General features: G+C 50.8%; 1 protein-coding gene across 4 annotated transcripts in view; it reads right to left on the bottom strand.

The window, feature by feature from the left end:
* Positions 1-3,089: 3,089 nt before the first annotated feature.
* The window catches only part of cdc42ep2 (CDC42 effector protein (Rho GTPase binding) 2), a 28,877-nt gene continuing 14,196 nt past the window's right edge, over positions 3,090-17,770 (bottom strand). For 2 of the 4 annotated variants that reach the window (XM_069180318.1, XM_069180319.1), the window contains exon 2: positions 3,090-6,723. In XM_069180318.1, coding sequence (XP_069036419.1) covers positions 5,720-6,723 — 1,004 coding nt within the window. In that variant the 3' untranslated portion in view covers positions 3,090-5,719. The remainder of the gene's footprint in view (positions 6,724-17,770) is intronic. The other 2 variants (XR_011182398.1, XR_011182397.1) reach the window with 2 other exon arrangements.

The following is a 17,770-nucleotide window of genomic DNA, read 5'->3' as shown; positions in this document are numbered from 1 at the left end:
GCTTGCTAACTCTCTCTCTCTCACTCACACACACACACACTTGCTAACACTCTCACTCACACACACACATGCTTGCTAACACTCTCTCACTCTCACACACACACGCTCGCTAACTCTCTCTCAGTCACACACACACGCTCGCTAACTCTCTCTCAGTCACACACACGCTCGCTAACTCACACTCACACTCACTCGCTAACTCTCACACACAATTACCACACACGCTCACTAACTTGCACACGCACTCACTAACACTCACACACTCGCTACCACTCACAATCTGCACACACACTCGCTAACTCTCACAATCGCCACACGCGCTCACTAACTCTCGCACACTCGCTACCACTCACACACACAATCTGCACACGCACTCGCTAACTCTCACACACACACAATCTCCACACACACAATCTCCCACGCTCTCACACAATCCCTAACTCTCTCACACACACACACACACGCACTCACTAACTCTGTCACATAATCTCCCATACACACACTCGCTAAATCCTGCTCACAGAGAAAGATGAAGCCCTCTCGTGTCAGTGACAGCGGGCTCCAGCTGTAGGCTCAAGACGAGGGCCGGCTTCCCCACTGTCCTCTCCCCCCCTCCCTCAATCGCCGCATCGGCCTCAGCGACAGGGTCAGTAAGAGCTCCGATAGCCCCGAACGCCACTTGAAGCCTGCGGTAAAGAGCTCAGTCACAAAGCACAGGTCGTGGCCGTGCGTTTTGGCCACGAGTTTAGATGGGCGTTATTTCCGCATGGCACTTCTGTGACGTCAGGGAATATCCCCACCCAGGCATGAATACATCTGTAATAATGCTGAACAATCCAGTACTCTCAGGGTGGACAGCTCTACTAATTGACATCTGCCTGTATTATTCAATCTTTAGTTTTTTTTTTAATTCCTTTGTCCTGCTGCCTGTGGGTTGTCAAGTTGTGGCAGGTGTTGCCTTTTCATTTTCACTCAATTATCAATTTGTTTTTACCATTTTCAGTCATCGTAGATCGGTTTTTGGGCTGGCCAAGCGGCTTGACAGGGGGCCTGTGGGATAGATCCCTAACTGCGCTGTAGCAGTGCGTTCAGAAAGGGGGGTACAAAAGTGAGACCGAAGTATCACCTGCCCTCCCGATCTCGTTAACCCCAGAGTCAGCTTGCTGGTATGAAAAACAGCCTCGGGTTGGTTTTCGCAGGGACCCGACCCCCTGTCTCTTTAGAATTTCTCTGTAACGCATCGACGGAGCAAACCGAGAGGACGTTACCTTCTGGTAAAGATATTGGTGCTCAGAATTGGTGCAGAGAAGAGCAACCAGGTATTTACCAACCATTCAGTTACCCCCTGCGCTGCAATCTCTCCCGTTCGGCTCAAATCCAGCTCGAATCGCCCCTCTCTTAGTTTCACTTTAGAATCCTGCCCGCCACCTGGCTGACAGTCAGAGCCCGGCTCAACCTGTGCCAACTGAGCTCTCCTCGTCTCGGATGGCTTTACAACTCCACCTACAGGTGCTCCACTCGCTCCGGGCTCCAGCCGATCCCTTTATCCCAGAAGCTGCGGGTTCGAGTCCAGGCTGTCGTCACGGAGGTGACCCACCTAGCTGGGTTTCGGGAGGCGGTGACCCACTTCTGGTCAAGCCCAGCCGGGAAAACCTGAGCGTCACGGGCAGGTCTGACGGCAGCGTCGGCTGGGTAACCGGTGAGCCGGCAGTGACATCAGCGCGGCTCCTCCAATCGGGGCTCACTCTCCTGCAAGGCGCTGGGGAGCTTGCGGCCGGTCACATGACCAGCGGCGTTGGCAGGTGGGCGTGTCGGAGAAACGGATCGCGCCCACGCAGTTCAGAGACTCCGGTCACCAAGCCCACACGCTCACCAGCTGGCCCTTCACAAGTGGGAGGCTGCCGGATAATTTCCCCCGTTTTCAAAAGGAAGAAAACGGCACGACGGCTGCAAATTCCAAACCCACTCTCCTCTTTCTTTTTGTCCCGTGCCGGTTGTAGGCACAGAGGGACCCACTGTTAGGGGAATCTTTTAGAATTCGCTATTCTGATTGGATCAGGGCCTCCTTTGTCTCCTGAACTATCACGGAAGCTTAATTATATCTTTTTGTGATGTTTCGAGCCCTCTGCTCGAAGGACTTCAAGTCGGCCGAGAATCTCGGACTGTTCAGCCACAGAAAAAAAAAACAGTCAGGTTTTCTTGAAGCTGAGGCGGCAATTTCTAAAGGTAGATACTGAAAATGCTGTAGCCCCCTTTTCCTGTGATTTCCCATTATGTTTTGCTTTGCTTTACTCCACCAATACGAGAATATTACCCTGCCCTGTCAAAACGAGAGCGCTTCAACCCATCCAAAGTAGGCATGTTCCACAAACCTTAGTAAAAAAAAGATCAGACGTTTTCAGTGCTTCAGTGAGAAAATGAAGGCTAATTTAAGTGGCTTTACAAAAGGCCTAACTGTTGTCGCAAGTGTCTCTCGGGCATTGCTGAAGGCAACAGCAGACCTGGCTAATGGGTCAACTCACACTGCCCCAGTGATTTAAAACCACTGAATATGAATGCTGAATAGCAGTTCCTGAACCGCTACTGGGGTCTCCTATCTCCCCAGAGACCTGTGATATTTTTGGAATTAGTGCCACAAAGTGTTTTTGCTTTTCCTCCCCATGCAAATGGACCGGACTGACACTAGGACCCTTTCTCTTTTATAAGGCAGTATGGGATATTACATAATACAGACGCGTCGACACATTTGCTTCAGAAGAACGTCGAATTCATAGTCTAGTGTAGTGTAGCTCAGTTGAGGCCTGCCGAAACTTTAGGAAACAACTGCAGAACTTCCAGCGCACTTACACAAACATGACGATCACTGGGCTCGTCACCGGAGGCCAACAAAAACAATAATTTGACTCGCCATCAGTGGTATTCACTGATACTCTTAATTAATTCACGACCACACCTGTAAGCACTTTAAGGAAGCGCTGAGGGGGAAAAAAAAGAAACGAGCCTGCTTTCTCAGCAGCTTCTAAAAGAGAAACTGAAGTTAAAAAAGACTGGTCTACAAGCTGTTCTGCTAAAGCTACAGAAGACACCTATGAGGAAGAAGGCTTTAATTAAAGGCTTGATATAGTTGAACATTAACATAGTTAATACAGATGAATCCCGGAACGTCCTGTCACAAACAGCAGTTAACCGTTACAGAAGAAACAACATTAAAACGATTGTTTTACCTGCCGTATCAATCAGTCACTAGGAAACTATTCTACTGTTTTTAAACGAGAAAACTACAACTGAAGTCTGGGAAATGTAGGTTTTTTTTAAAGAGTTGGCTGAACTGCAGTGCACATGCACAGACCTGAAAAAAAAAGCAGAAGACTGGTATTGTATACACAAGGCTTAAACGATTTCTTTAAAAAAAAAAACCCTTTCTTTTAGGGGGATTCCGACAAAAGCCCTTCTTCGGTAGTTGGAAGAGAGCCCTTTGTCCAAAACCCACTCTGAAACGATTTTTTTAATGACTTGCTAACAGTCGCTTTTGAACCAACAGCCACAGCTGTTAGTGCTGCAGACAAAGTACATTCATATTTCCTGTGCTATTGATTAGAAAGTGTCCAAAAAAAAAAAACACAGTGGATTGATTCCCGCAATTCCATTGGTGCTGTAGATAAAAGATGGTATACTCTTCTCTTAATGACAATGTCCCGAGAGAGTAGCAATAATTGTGCAATAATTCCAGTCTTAACCAAGAGCAGACACCTGCTTTGCTAGTGTTTCTTTGGGGGTTGGGTAATTAAGATGTTGGCTGACAAGAAACGAGGCAGTCATCTATGCCTGTTTCATATCATCATTAATACTTTCTTATAAGGCATAGTAGTCATTGCAAGTCTGACAGGAATTTTAAATCGGTTCTCTGCCGTCACAGAGGTTGGGATTGTGCCTGGCTCTGAAGACAGTTTGTGAGCTCAGCATGAGAATAAAACGTGGCATAGACTTGTCCTGTCTATCTTCTAACCCCTGTATCGAATTCAGGGAGCAGGAGTCTATCCTGGCAAGCAGCTGCACAAGGCAGGCTTCACCCTGGATGGGACACCTGTCTACTGTCTACACCAGGGCCAAATTTCCCAGAAGCCAAATAACCTACCCGCATGTCTTTGGACCGTGGGACCAATATGAAGACGAAGAGAACATGCAAACTCCACACAGACAGCACCCCAGGTGCAGAATTGAACCCAGAGCCCCAGAGGTGCAATGAACCAATACTAACCATTGCGCCACTGTGCCGCTATTGTATCAGTGTGTATTAATACAATTAATGAAGTCCAGTACTGATTGCAATACTCTGCAACTCACAACTGGCAGCCCCACTGGAGACTCAGCAGGTGGGAGCCTGGTCAGTACCTGGAGGGGAGACTCCTGGGAAAGCTGAGGCTGCTGCTGGAAGAGGTGTTAGTGGGGCCAGCTGGGGGCGCTCACCCTGTGGTCTGTGTGGGTCCTAATGCCCTAGTATAGTGACTGTAAACAGGTGCCGTCCTTCGGATGAGACGTAAAACCGAGGTCCTGACTCTCTGTGGTCATTAAAAATCCCAGGGCGTTTCTCGAAAAGAGTAGGGGTGTTACCCCAGTGTCCTGGCCAAATTTCCCCCCTGGCCTTTACCCATCATGGCCTCCTAATAACCCCCCTCTCTGAACTGGCTCCATCACTCTGCTCTCCTCCCCACTGAGAGCTGGTGTGTGGGGAGTGGACTGGCGCCTCATCCAGGGGGGGCTGCACACTGGTAGTGGTGGAGGGGATCCCCATTACCTGTAAAGTGCTTTGAGTGGAGTGTCCAGAAAAGCGCTATATAAGTGTAAGCAATTATTATTATTATTATTACTCTGACCAGCTCTACATTGCTTACATGCATATCTAGAAAGAGTGGATCTTACACTGACTTTTTCTTCCTACATATCCCAAAACAATATTCCATTTTGAGTCCTGTTTGCTCCACAATCGAGGCTGTTGTAGACAAAGTCGGGTGTTGGGTGACACATAAGCAGGAAAATAAATCATACAGCGCAACCTGATTTGCTTCCTTTAATTCAGAAGTTATATTAGTGCTTCTTAGAAAACATGTTGTCATCAAAAGAAACCGCAACGATCTCGTTTCTCGGAGAGTTAGTAGAAAAGATAAGCAGATCTCCACTTCATTCCAGCGCTAGAGAGACGTACCCGTCCTAATTTGTTTCTAAAGATCCCCGGAAAAGAAAAACATTGGTTTCCAAAGAGTCCCACTGCTTGTAAGGGCCGTAGAAAAGTGTTCTGGGTGAGCATGACGTCCAGCGAATCCTGCATCTGGTAATGCTACAAATCGCCCCAGCCGAAAACTGCAGCTCCAGTGCGTTCATCGCCCCCCCGATAACCTCGCCAATTCCATTCCAGGAACAGAAGAAAAAAACCCAAAAGGCAAAGATTCCGCCTTGTCCAGCTCTCTCCTTTCGGAGTGGAGGGGACACGGTCTAGGGTCAAAGGTCAGCCCCTCCCACCGGGAGGGTTTCAAAGCCGGGGATTGGTGGAGGGGGTGGGGGCGGGGCTTTAAAAGCTCTCCCAGCTCACCCCCGCAGGGGGGACGTCGGTCTCGCTACACCCGGAAGGGGAATCGGAGCTCTCGCCTACTCTACGGTCACGCTCGGTCGTCTAAGGGACGGTACGAGCCTCGCGGGTTGGGGGGTGGGGGGGGGCGTCCTCTCAGGTGAAGATCTCCTGCCGGCCGCTGGGCAGGCAGCCGCCGGTCACCCCCCCCAGCCGGTGCTTGTCCATGATCTGCAGGACGTCCTCTAGGATGGAGGGCCCCAGGTCCAGGTGGAGGGAGAGCAGGGAGCCGGCGTGGGACAGGGGGGGCTCTTCGGAGGAGGAGAGCGGCTCGGGGACGGGAGGAGAGGGTGGGGGGGCCGGCCTCTCGTCCAGGTGCAGGCGGGGGGGCTTGGGCGGGGGCTGGGCGGCGGGTAGCGTCAGGGCCTGGACGCCGCCGATGACGGGCAGCGAGATGGCGTTCTTCAGGAGGGGCGAGCTCTCGGACGAGGAGGAGGAGGAGGAGGGGGAGACGGGGTGCCCCCCGCAGACGCTGGCGGTGCGGGCGAACTCGAAGGCGCCCTCGCCGGGACGCTGCCGGCCGGGCAGCAGGTGGAACTTGCCCTGCAGGAAGGACAGGTCCCCGAAGAGGTCGCCCTCCCCGCCGCCGCTGCCGATGTGGATGGTGTGCCGGAAGTCGCCCAGGGGGGGGCTGATCATGTCCGAGGACAGCAGGTCCCGGAGCTTCTCCTTCTTCCCCTTGCGGCTGCCCCTTTTCAGGTAGATGGGCGCCTTGGCCGACATTTCCCTGGGATCGGCCCGGCGGGGTGGGATCTGGGATCTGCTCCCGGCTAGGGGATCCGGAGCACGACTCGACGGGGAAGGGTCACCCGAGGCCCGGCCCGTCCACCCGTCATCCCCCGGGAACAGGGGACGCCGAGGGGTCCGGGGTCCCGAGGAAGTTGGGGGGAATAAAACCGCAGAACGGGAACGGGCCCGGCCTTCCGGTCCCCCCTTAGAACAAGGGGCGAGGGGGAATCGGATCGCCGCGGTACCGGGCCGCTGGTGGCGTCGGGGCGAGGAGGCGGGAACTTGCGCGATCCGGGCTTGCAGTTTCCGGCGGCGCTGGGGCGCGGGCCGGCGTCGACCCGCGAGCGGCGAACTGGTGCGTCCCGGCGGACCTGCAAAAGAAAAATACCACCCTCGTTACGGGCCTTAATTGGGAGCGTCATCTCTTCTTGTTTCGAATTGCTTTCTCCTCTTTCCTCCAGGCGCTGCCAATTAATTAATTAAGACCACGAGGCGGGAGCGTTTTATAAGGGGAAGACGAGAGATCGGAGATGGGGGACGGAGAGAGTGGAGCGGTGTGTGGTTTTTTGGGGATGGGAGGGGAGGAAAAGACGTGTTGTGCGTTTCTTTTTGTCTTCGTTTCGGTTTGGTTAGTGTAGAGAGGTGCAGACTTTGTTTTTTTTGGGGGGGTACGGCTTTATCGTTTAGACCACCTTTTTCCCCCCCGGTTCCAGTCTATCAAGTTTGCTTAGTTTTCTTTTACAGTCAGTTAGCTTTAATTGGGGGTCTTTTTGGGGGGAGGTTTTCCTCTCCCGATTTCAATCCGAACTTCTGGTTCCCTGGATTTTGCGACGATCATCGAAATCGATTCGTTTTCCCCCCGGGGAATCCGATCGCTCAGGTGTTCCGTTTTTTTTTAAGCTTTTGGTGAAGCCCCGGACCGATTTTTAAGGTCGGAACGCACCTGTGACGAAATCCGATTTCAGATGGAAGAGTGGAGGCACATCTGATCTGGTGCCTGGGAGAGTATTTAAAATAGATTCCTTAATGTACGGACGGAAGACAGGTACCAGTGAGTCGGAGGATCTCGACCTGCTGTTTCCTTATTCGAGAGAACACATTTGTGTTCTCTCGAATCGCCTACTGTAATGCTCTATTTGCTGGGGTATCTAAATCTACTCTGAACAAGCTGCAGTATGTCCAAAATTCAGCAGCCAGAATCCTGACCAGGTCTAGTGCAAGTGTTCACATTACTCCTGTCCTGAAGTCCTTGCACTGGCTTCCGGTCAAATTCCTCATGCTCACCTACAAGGCTCTGCATGGTTTGGCACCTCAGTACCTGTCAGAGCTATTATCGCCCTACTCCCCACCTCGCAACCTTCACTCTTCGAATTCTGCTCTCCTTACTGTCCCTTGAAGCCCGTCTACATTGTAGGGGCGACAGGGCCTTCTCCTGTTATGCCCCCAAGCTCTGGAACTCTCTTCCCAAGGATATCAGAGAGTCACCTTCTCTAAACTCCTTCAAATCCAGACTCCAAACCCTCTTCTTCAGAAGAGCCTTTACTGAACTGGTTCCATTCTTCACCCCTCTGCTTTTTTTAGTACCACCATCCACGGTCTCCTCTGTGTATTGTCATTGTGTTTTATCTGGTGTGTTCTTCTTATTTATTGTTGTTGTCATTCTGTAAGGCGCTTTGAGGAGCCACCTTTAAAGGCGCTATATAAAATAAAGTTTATTATTATTATTGATGGACTTAGCTGTAGCCACATGGATGGGATGCTTAATGTTTCCTGTTCGACGTCTTAAATGCTCTAACTTCTCAGATTTCGCTGTGTGACCGCGGCCTCTTCGTTTTATTGCTGATGCCTTCACGGGATGTCAAATAAACTTCGTCATAATCCTCACGGGGCTCAGCCATTGCTAAGGTGGGGTATTAGGGGACAGTGCCACCCCCCCCCACACAAAAAAAAGGAATTTTCTAATAAAGCGGAGAAAAAATATTTTTGGTGATTTTTGAGAAATATCGGAAAATGTAACTCCTCTAACATTCTGATTGTATTTTCTTTTTTTGGTTCATGATGGATGTGGAAAAAAGCTCCGTAGCTGGGCCCTGTGTCCCGTCGGGAGGTTTCGGGACAGGATTTATAACGCGACACGCCAGGCGGTTTCGTAGCGTGTCGTTCGTCGGAAAGCCGGGTTGGCGGTACTCTCAAAATGGTTCAAGGGACCATCTTCAGCCGCCACCATCTTCATCTTTGCTGAACCACGTCTGACTTTGGCTCCTGTACTGTAGCGTTGATTAGGGAACGATCGTCTGTAGAGTCACGCGTCTCAAACTGGCGCTCAATCCCGGCCCCCCCACGGGTTAAAACCAAATGCCCACCCCTTCGGATTGTTGTGGCAAAGGCCCTGGGTTCAATTCCTGAGGTACGGTCTGGGGGGAGTTTGCATGTTCTCCCCAAGCTTGCATGAGTTTCTTCAATTAGCCCTGGCGGGAGTGTTGGGTGTATGTGTGTGTCCCGTGATGGACTGGCGTCCTGCCCAGGGTGTACCCTGCCTAGCGCCCATTGCTTGCTGGGATAGGCATCTGGCTCCCCGGCGACCCTGGACTGGATCAAGCCGTTCGAAAATAATAATAATAATAAACTCTCTTTATCGAGCACCTTTCGTCCAGGCAGCGGCTCAAAGTGCTTTACAAACCACGCGGAAAAATCACATCTTAAAATGAAGAGATACAGGGAAAACACGGTAATGCAGTAAGGCGACATAAATGTCCATTTATGCTTGAAAAAGAAAGAAACAGAAATGAGGAAAGTCGTAATGAACCGAGAACAATAAAAGATCAATGAGAAAGAGAAAGAGCAAAGAACCATTTTAACTCAAAGCTCAACTGAAAAGCTATGTTGGCAAGATCAGTTGGATGGGCACTCCTTTCAGGACTTTGGATACTCGGATCGATCCCTGCTGGTAATCTTGGCGGGCTGGCTTTTATGTCCCGAAAACTGAAATGGCAAACCAGGACACGGTGGGGGGGGTTTGGAAAAGGAGATCTACCACACCCTGCCCCGAAGGCGAGATGCTGACTGTCTGCCTGTGGTCTAACTGTCGGCGGGCACCTGTTATATCCCACCTGGAACTTGTAACACGCTAGGAGCCTGGACCAGCACACGAGGCACTCGATCACAGGCGGGCATGCAAATCAGGCCAGACAGGGGTGCCAGGCTGCCCAGCTCCATCCTGTTGATTCAAATGCCTCCTATTGTTAGGAGGAATATGAATATGCCTAATGCATCCATTCACGTCTCTCTGGTCCTGTTCTGGCCCTGTAGCTCACAGTATGGGGCCAGATCTTCAGCACAGTGAGAAGGCCCTATAGCTCACAGTATAAGGTCAGATCTTCAGCACAGTGAGAAGGCCCTATAGCTCAACAGTATGGGGTCAGGTCTTCAGCACAGTGAGAAGGCCCTATAGCTCACAGTATGAGGCCAGCTCTTCAGCACAGTGAGAAGGCCCTATAGCTCACAGTATGAGGCCAGCTCTTCAGCACAGTGAGAAGGCCCTATAGCTCACAGTATAAGGTCAGATCTTCAGCACAGTGAGAAGGCCCTATAGCTCACAGTATAAGGTCAGATCTTCAGCACAGTGAGCCCTATAGCTCAACAGTATGGGGTCAGATCTTCAGCACAGTGAGAAGGCCCTATAGCTCACAGTATAAGGTCAGATCTTCAGCACAGTGAGAAGGCCCTATAGCTCAACAGTATAAGGCCAGATCTTCAGCACAGTGAGAAGGCCCTATAGCTTACAGTATGAGGCCAGATCTTCAGCACAGTGAGAAGGCCCTATAGCTCACAGTATAAGGTCAGATCTTCAGCACAGTGAGAAGGCCCTATAGCTCACAGTATAAGGCCAGATCTTCAGCACAGTGAGAAGGCCCTATAGCTCACAGTATAAGGTCAGATCTTCAGCACAGTGAGAAGTCCCTATAGCTCACAGTATGAGGCCAGATCTTCAGCACAGTGAGAAGGCCCTATAGCTCACAGTATAAGGACAGATCTTCAGCACAGTGAGAAGGCCCTATAGCTCACAGTATAAGGTCAGATCTTCAGCACAGTGAGAAGTCCCTATAGCTCACAGTATGAGGCCAGATCTTCAGCACAGTGAGAAGGCCCTATAGCTTACAGTATGAGGCCAGATCTTCAGTACAGTGAGAAGGCCCTATAGCTCACAGTATAAGGTCAGATCTTCAGCACAGTGAGAAGGCCCTATAGCTCACAGTATAAGGCCAGATCTTCAGCACAGTGAGAAGGCCCTATAGCTCACAGTATAAGGTCAGATCTTCAGCACAGTGAGAAGTCCCTATAGCTCACAGTATGAGGCCAGATCTTCAGCACAGTGAGAAGGCCCTATAGCTCACAGTATAAGGACAGATCTTCAGCACAGTGAGAAGGCCCTATAGCTCACAGTATAAGGTCAGATCTTCAGCACAGTGAGAAGTCCCTATAGCTCACAGTATGAGGCCAGATCTTCAGCACAGTGAGAAGGCCCTATAGCTCACAGTATAAGGCCAGATCTTCAGCACAGTGAGAAGGCCCTATAGCTCACAGTATAAGGTCAGATCTTCAGCACAGTGAGAAGGCCCTATAGCTCAACAGTATAAGGCCAGATCTTCAGCACAGTGAGAAGGCCCTATAGCTCACAGTATAAGGTCAGATCTTCAGCACAGTGAGAAGGCCCTATAGCTCAACAGTATGAGGCCAGCTCTTCAGCACAGTGAGAAGGCCCTATAGCTCAACAGTATGGGGGCAGCTCTTCAGCACAGTTAGAAGGCCCTATAGTTCACAGTATGAGGCCAGCTCTTCAGCACAGTCTCACCCTCATTACTCTGCAGTGAAGTCTCGGCTCCACGCCCCCGCTACTCTGACTGTACAGCGAGAGGGCTGGATTAATGACTCTCAGTGATTGCGAGAGGATAGCGCCCTGCTCGCCTTGTGGTTTTCTCGCTCGCATTTCAGTTAATGACACCCTCCCTTCGAACGTCTGAAGATCGGGCGCCGAGTCCTCAGTAAGCCCCTTGGGCAACGCCACGTGACCTGCGTTCAATTCACGGCGTGACACTGCCCTCCCTGGTGCATGATCCGCTGCAAGACTTTGGGCTTGTGGATCACATGCAAGAACTTCCTCTTTGTGGCTGTGGCTGGCCCTGAGCTATGCAGAGACCTTGCGGCTTGAACGCCTGTGTCTCCCCCCCAAAAAACAACAATAACAAGAAGGCACGGTTCTGTCTGGAAGTACAGTACTGGTCGAAGAATTGGTGGTGCAATTAAGACTGGAAAAGAGGTGTTAGTGGGCCAGCAGGGGGGGCTCACCCTGCGGTCTGTGTGGGTCCTGATGCCCCAGTATAGTGACGGGGGACACTAGACTGTAAACAGGCGCTGTCCTTCGGATGAGACGTCAAACCAAGGTCCTGACTCTCTGTGGTCATTAAAAATCCCAGGGTGTCTCTCGAGAAGAGTAGGGGTGTTACCCCGGTGTCCTGGCCAAATTCCCCCCTGGCCTTTACCCATCATGGCCTCCTAATAACCCCCCCTCTCTGAACTGGCTCCATCACTCTGCTCTCCTCCCCACTGAGAGCTGGGGTGTGGGGGGAGGATTGGCGCCTCATCCAGGTGGGGGTATACACTGCTGGGGGTGGAGGGGATCCCCATGACCTGTAAAGAGCTTTGAGTGGAGTGTCCAGAAAAGCGCTATAGAAAGTGAAGGATTTTACATTATAACTGATGATCACCGAAGCCTTAATTGATCCTATGAAGCAACCTCTTTGAATATTTGCTTTTTTTTGTTTGGTTAAAGCTCCAATGTGTGTAAGAGCAGGGAACAAGCCGTCCGCATCCATCTGGTTATTGTAAAGCCGGTGAAGAGCTTCAATCACGATCTGTGGCTCAGGATCTGCGCCTATGGCTGGGAGGTTGCCGGTTCAAATCCAGCGGCCGGCAGAGGAATCCTACTCCATTGGACCCCTGAGCAAGGCCCTTCACCCCAGCTGCTCCAGGGGCGCCGTATAAATGGCCGACCCTGCGCTCTGACCCCCAGCTTCTCTCTCCCTGTCTGTGTGTCTCCTGGAGAGCAAGCTGGGGTCTGCGAAAAGACACATCCCTAATGCAAGAAATTGTATAGGGCCGATAAAGTGATCTGATCTTAACTAGACACAGCAGTTAGATAACAGATTAAGGATGCAGGATTGCTTTGGTCTTTATTTGCCCTATAACTGTCCGGTCTCGGGGCATGTGAGCGATCTCAGGCTCTCATGACCCTGGCTGTGACACACCGCAGAAATGCAGCCGGGAGGTCAGGCCGTTAAGTCAGACCTTGTGGTTTGAGCCTTCCTCCTTTTTTACTCCACTCCAACTTGTGAACACAAGGTTTTGTTTTGTTTTTTTTTTACACTAGAGCTTTCCCAGACTGGCGATACTCCCAGACCTGCAAAATCTCACCCGACAGCCGTGATCCAGACCAAAGCAGGTGCCCCGTGGTAACGGGGAGGTGTTTCCGGGGGGAAGGAATTTGATGCGGCGCGATACTCTGAAGCCCGGAGGGGAAGTGTTAGGCATTGATGTGGCCTATCGTGCCAGGGGTGGTCTTCAGCTCCTCGTGATTTGGCTGTAGTTGCTGAGAGTGGATCTCACTAGTGAGAGTGAGTGAGATACTAGTGAGCTTGAGAGAATGCTGCACTAGTGCCTGGTATCTGTGAAAAAAGCCAGTTGTGAGGGTGGTGCTTGTTTGAGAGAGTGAGAGTGTGGTATTAGTAAGTGAGAGTGAGTGAACGCAGCACTAGTGATTGGGTGGCACTAGTGAGAGAATGCGGCACGAGTGTCTGGTATTTGTGAAAAAAGCACGTTGTGGCACTAGTGAGGGAGAGTGTGGTATTAGTGAGGGAGTGAGAGAGAGTGGGTTCATTGGGAGGGAGTGTAAGTGTGTGATATTAGTGAGGCAGCAAGAGAGTGAATATTCCACGATGTATGAGGGTGGGAGATATTTAAGCCCTATCACTCTTACAAAAAGCAGGTGCCCTGTGGTAACAGGGAGGCGTTTCCGGGGGGAAGGAATTTGATGTGGCGCGATACTCTGAAGCCTGGAGGGGAAGTGTTAGGCATTGATGTGGCCCATCGTGCCAGGGGTGGTCTTGAGCTCCTCCTGATTTGGCTGTAGTTGCTGGAATAGTGTTCTTCTTTGTCATATATTTGCCAGGAGGTCCAGTTCATACCTCTTTTTAGGACTGGGGTCGCAGCAGGAAACAGGCATTCACTTCGAATGATTTAGGCTGGGCTTTTTGGCAGGAAAGAGTTGATCTATTTCGGGATTCAGTTGTGACACCCGAAGAGTCAACACCCCAGCGCCTGGAAGAGAGCCGGTGGATCTCCCCCCCTCTGCCCACCACAGCACTGAGGGCGTTAGATCCGGAACAGAAATAACCTCCGAGAATCCCAGAAGCACAATCACAATAACAAGACCAAGATGGGGTTGGTGAGGGAGGGAATGAAAGTCAGAGACCTTGGAACGAGTGAGAGAGAGTGAGATACTACAGAGGGAGTGAGAGAGTGGCACTAGTGAGTGAGATAGAGTGTGGTACTACTGGAGATACTACTGAGAGAGCGTGGTATTTGTGAAAAAAGCAAGTTGTGGCAATAGTAAAAGTGGCACTGAGTGAGGGAGTGAGAGAGTGTGACACTAGTGAGAGAATGCAGCACTAGTGAGTAGGAGAATGTGGCACTAGTGATAGGGTGGCACTAGTGAGAGGTTGAGAATGCAGCACTGAGTGAGGGAGTGAGAGAGTGTGACACTAGTGAGAGAATGCAGCACTAGTGAGTAGGAGAATGTGGCACTAGTGATAGGGTGGCACTAGTGAGAGGTTGAGAATGCAGCACTGAGTGAGGGAGTGAGAGAGTGTGACACTAGTGAGAGAATGCAGCACTAGTTAAGTAGGAGAATGTAGCACTAGTGATAGGGTGGCACTAGTGAGAGGTTGAGAATGCAGCACTGAGTGAGAGAGTGTGACACTAGTGAGAGAATGCAGCACTAGTTAGTAGGAGAATGTAGCACTAGTGATAGGGTGGCACTATTGAGAGGTTGAGAATGCAGCACTGAGAGAGGGAGTGAGCGAGTGTGACACTAGTGAGAGAACGCAGCACTAGTGAGAGTGAGTGAGATACTAGTGAGCTTGAGAGAATGCAGCACTAGCGAGAGTGAGATACTAGTGAGAGAATACTGCACTAGTGTCTGGTAAATGTGAAAAAAAGCAAGTTGTGAGGGTGGTGCTCGTTTGAGAGAGTGAGAGTGTGGTATTAGTAAGGGAGTGAGAGAGAGTGGGATCATTGGGGGGGGAGTGTAAGTGTGTGATATTAGTGAGGCAGCACGAGAGTGAATATCCCACGATGGATGAGGGTGGGAGATATTTAAGCCCCATCACTCTCACAAAAAGCTGCCCTTTGATATACACATGAATACCAGTGCTCCTGGACTGAGCCAAAAATTAGGCATGAACCTTTTAATCGTGAAACAATATCGAAGGTTCTCCCGTTGGCAGAGAATGTGTGTGTGTTGGTGGGGGGAAATGCATGCAAGTGTTTAGCCACCAGGGGGCAGTGTCCCTCCTGTAGATTTCCCGAGAACGTCAACGCGGCGGGACCCGCGCTACAGAGGACTGAGAAATCCCACTTCTCTCTTATCAAAACGGCGCAGTTCACCACAAGACGTTTCCCAGAACTGTCACTGCTGAAGAGCAGCCAGGAAAAAAAAAAACACTCACAAACAGATAACGACTACCCGTCATAAATGCTTTTTACTGCCGTGAAATTCTTAAATTGCGTCTGTTCAGGCTGACGGGGGCGGGCCGTGCGGAGACCGAGCAGATACCGGCAAGACGCGAAGGTCAGCAGATTTAAATTGAAACGACAGCGTCATGAGAGTGACGACATTCTTGGCTACTGTGGACTGCACGGCAGTCCATTCCGTTCATAGTTTTCTCCAGCAGCAGCTAGTAGTGTTCAAGTCGTTTTCAGGATCTTATAATAATAATTGCTTACACTTCGATAGCGCCTTTCTGGACCCTCCACTCAGAGCTCTGTACAGGTCATGGGGATCCCCTCCACCCCCAGCAGTGTGTACCCCCCACCTGGATGAGGCGCCAGTCCGCTCCCCCCACACCCCAGCTCTCAGTGGGGAGGAGAGCAGAGTGATGGAGCCAGTTCAGAGAGGGGGGTTATTAGGAGGCCATGATGGGTAAAGGCCAGGGGGGAATTTGGCCAGGACACCGGGGTAACACCCCTACTCTTCTCGAGAAACACCCTGGGATTTTTAATGACCCCAGAGAGTCAGGACCTCGGTTTGACGTCTCATCCGAAGGACGGCGCCTGATTACAGTCTAGTGTCCCCCGTCACTATACTGGGGCATCAGGACCCACACAGACCGCAGGGTGAGCGCCCCCTGCTGGCCCCACTAACACCTCTTCCAGCAGCAGCCTCAGCTTTCCCAGGAGTCTCCCCCTCCAGGTACTGACCAGGCTCCCACCTGCTGAGTCTCCAGCGCAGGGTGATATAGCTGCTGTCAATTTTTTTAAAAAAAAAAGCCCACTCAGGTTGTAAGATCTGCTGAAGAGAGACCCTCCGCCAGTTTCTGGCCGCGCTGACGTACCGGCCAAGACGAGCCTCACGCCAGACTGGACAAACTTGTCTTTCCTACGCCCGAGACTGTTTGGTTAGCGGAGGCCCACGCTGTCCAGATAGGGAGATATTTGCTTTTCTCAGATACAGGGCACACACACACACACAAGACGGCGCTATCTGAGCTAACGTGAAACAATACTCCCCACTGTGACTCTGCAAACGCCCAGGTCGATAAAGGTTAAATTGTAACGCAACCGTCTAATTCCGATAGTCGGGACTGTTGAAAATTACCTTCCGGGAGTGGCTGACGAGGCTGAAGCCGTAAACCTGCAAGCGGTGATCGCGTTTTGTTAGGCGTTTTTTTTTTCGAAATCGCATTTGTGTGCACAGGAAGACGGGCGGTGTGGCTTCACGCGGATGAAATAAAATACACTGAAAAACTTCTTTAAAAAAAGAAAAACAGGTTTTAGATTCCAAAATCAGTACCTCAGTACCTGTCTGAGCTATTATCGCCCTGCTCCCCACCTCGCAACCTTCCCTCGTCTAATTCTGCAGCCAGAATCCTGACCAGGTCTAGTGCAAGTGATCACATTACTCCTGTCCTGGAGTCCTTGCACTGGCTTCCGGTCAAATTCCGCGTGGACTTTAAAATCCTCATGCTCACCTACAAGGCTCTACATGGCTTGGCACCTCAGTACCTGTCTGAGCTATTATCGCCCTGCTCCCCACCTCGCAACCTTCCCTCGTCTAATTCTGCAGCCAGAATCCTGACCAGGTCTAGTGCAAGTATTCACATTACTCCTGTCCTGGAGTCCTTGCACTGGCTTCCGGTCAAATTCCACGTGGACTGTAAAATCCTCATGCTCACCTATAAGGCTCTGCATGGCTTGGCACCTCAGTACCTGTCTGAGCTATTATCGCCCTACTCCCCACCTCGCAACCTTCGCTCTTCGAATTCTGCCCTCCTTACTGTCCCCCCCAAGCCCTGTCTACATTGTAGGGGTGACAGGGCCTTCTCCTGTTATGCCCCAGAGCTCTGGAACTCTCTGCCCAAGGATATCAGAGAGTCACCTTCTCTAAACTCCTTCAAATCCAGACTCCAGACCCTCTTCTTCAGAAGAGCCTTTACTGAACTGGTTCCATTCTTCACCCCTCTGCTTTTCTTAGTACCTCCATCCACGGTCTCCTCTGTGTATTGTCATTGTGTTTTATCTTGTGTATTCGTCTTATTTATTGTTGTTGTCATCCTGCAAAGCGCTGTGAGAAGCCACCTTTAAAGGCGCTATATAAAATAAAGTTTATTATTATTATAATAAAATCAAACTGAGCCCCACCCAACTGCGATCTCACCGCCAGCAGCACAGGTCAGCTTCAACCAAGACCGATTCATCCGAGACTCGACCGCATCCCGGCCCTATATCCTACAAAAAAACCAACCCCTCGATTTTCAAGATTAGGGAAAATACGCCGAAGATTTGACGCGCCCCCCCCCGCAAACCGACAGCGTGTAATAACACCCGTGTTCGATGGTCCTGGTCAACAAGTGCGTGTATTAATCCGGCCCAGAAAAAACACAGGTGTTCTTACTTTATAATCCAAACACGCCGCCGGTTTGTCTAACAGATTACAGAACAGCTTCTACCCTCCAGGCAATAAGACTGCTAAACAGCCCACCTGCAGCTCCTTCAGCAGATCACCTGTAATGGCTACACGGACACACAGTGTTCACTGTATTCAGCATAACTGCACTACTTGGATATATATCGCATACACCATGG

The sequence above is a fragment of the Lepisosteus oculatus genome, chromosome 18 (genome assembly GCF_040954835.1).
Source record: "Lepisosteus oculatus isolate fLepOcu1 chromosome 18, fLepOcu1.hap2, whole genome shotgun sequence".
NCBI lineage: Eukaryota > Metazoa > Chordata > Actinopteri > Semionotiformes > Lepisosteidae > Lepisosteus > Lepisosteus oculatus.
The sequence above is the reverse complement of the archived record's forward strand: the minus strand, read 5'-3'. Positions and strand labels throughout refer to the sequence as shown.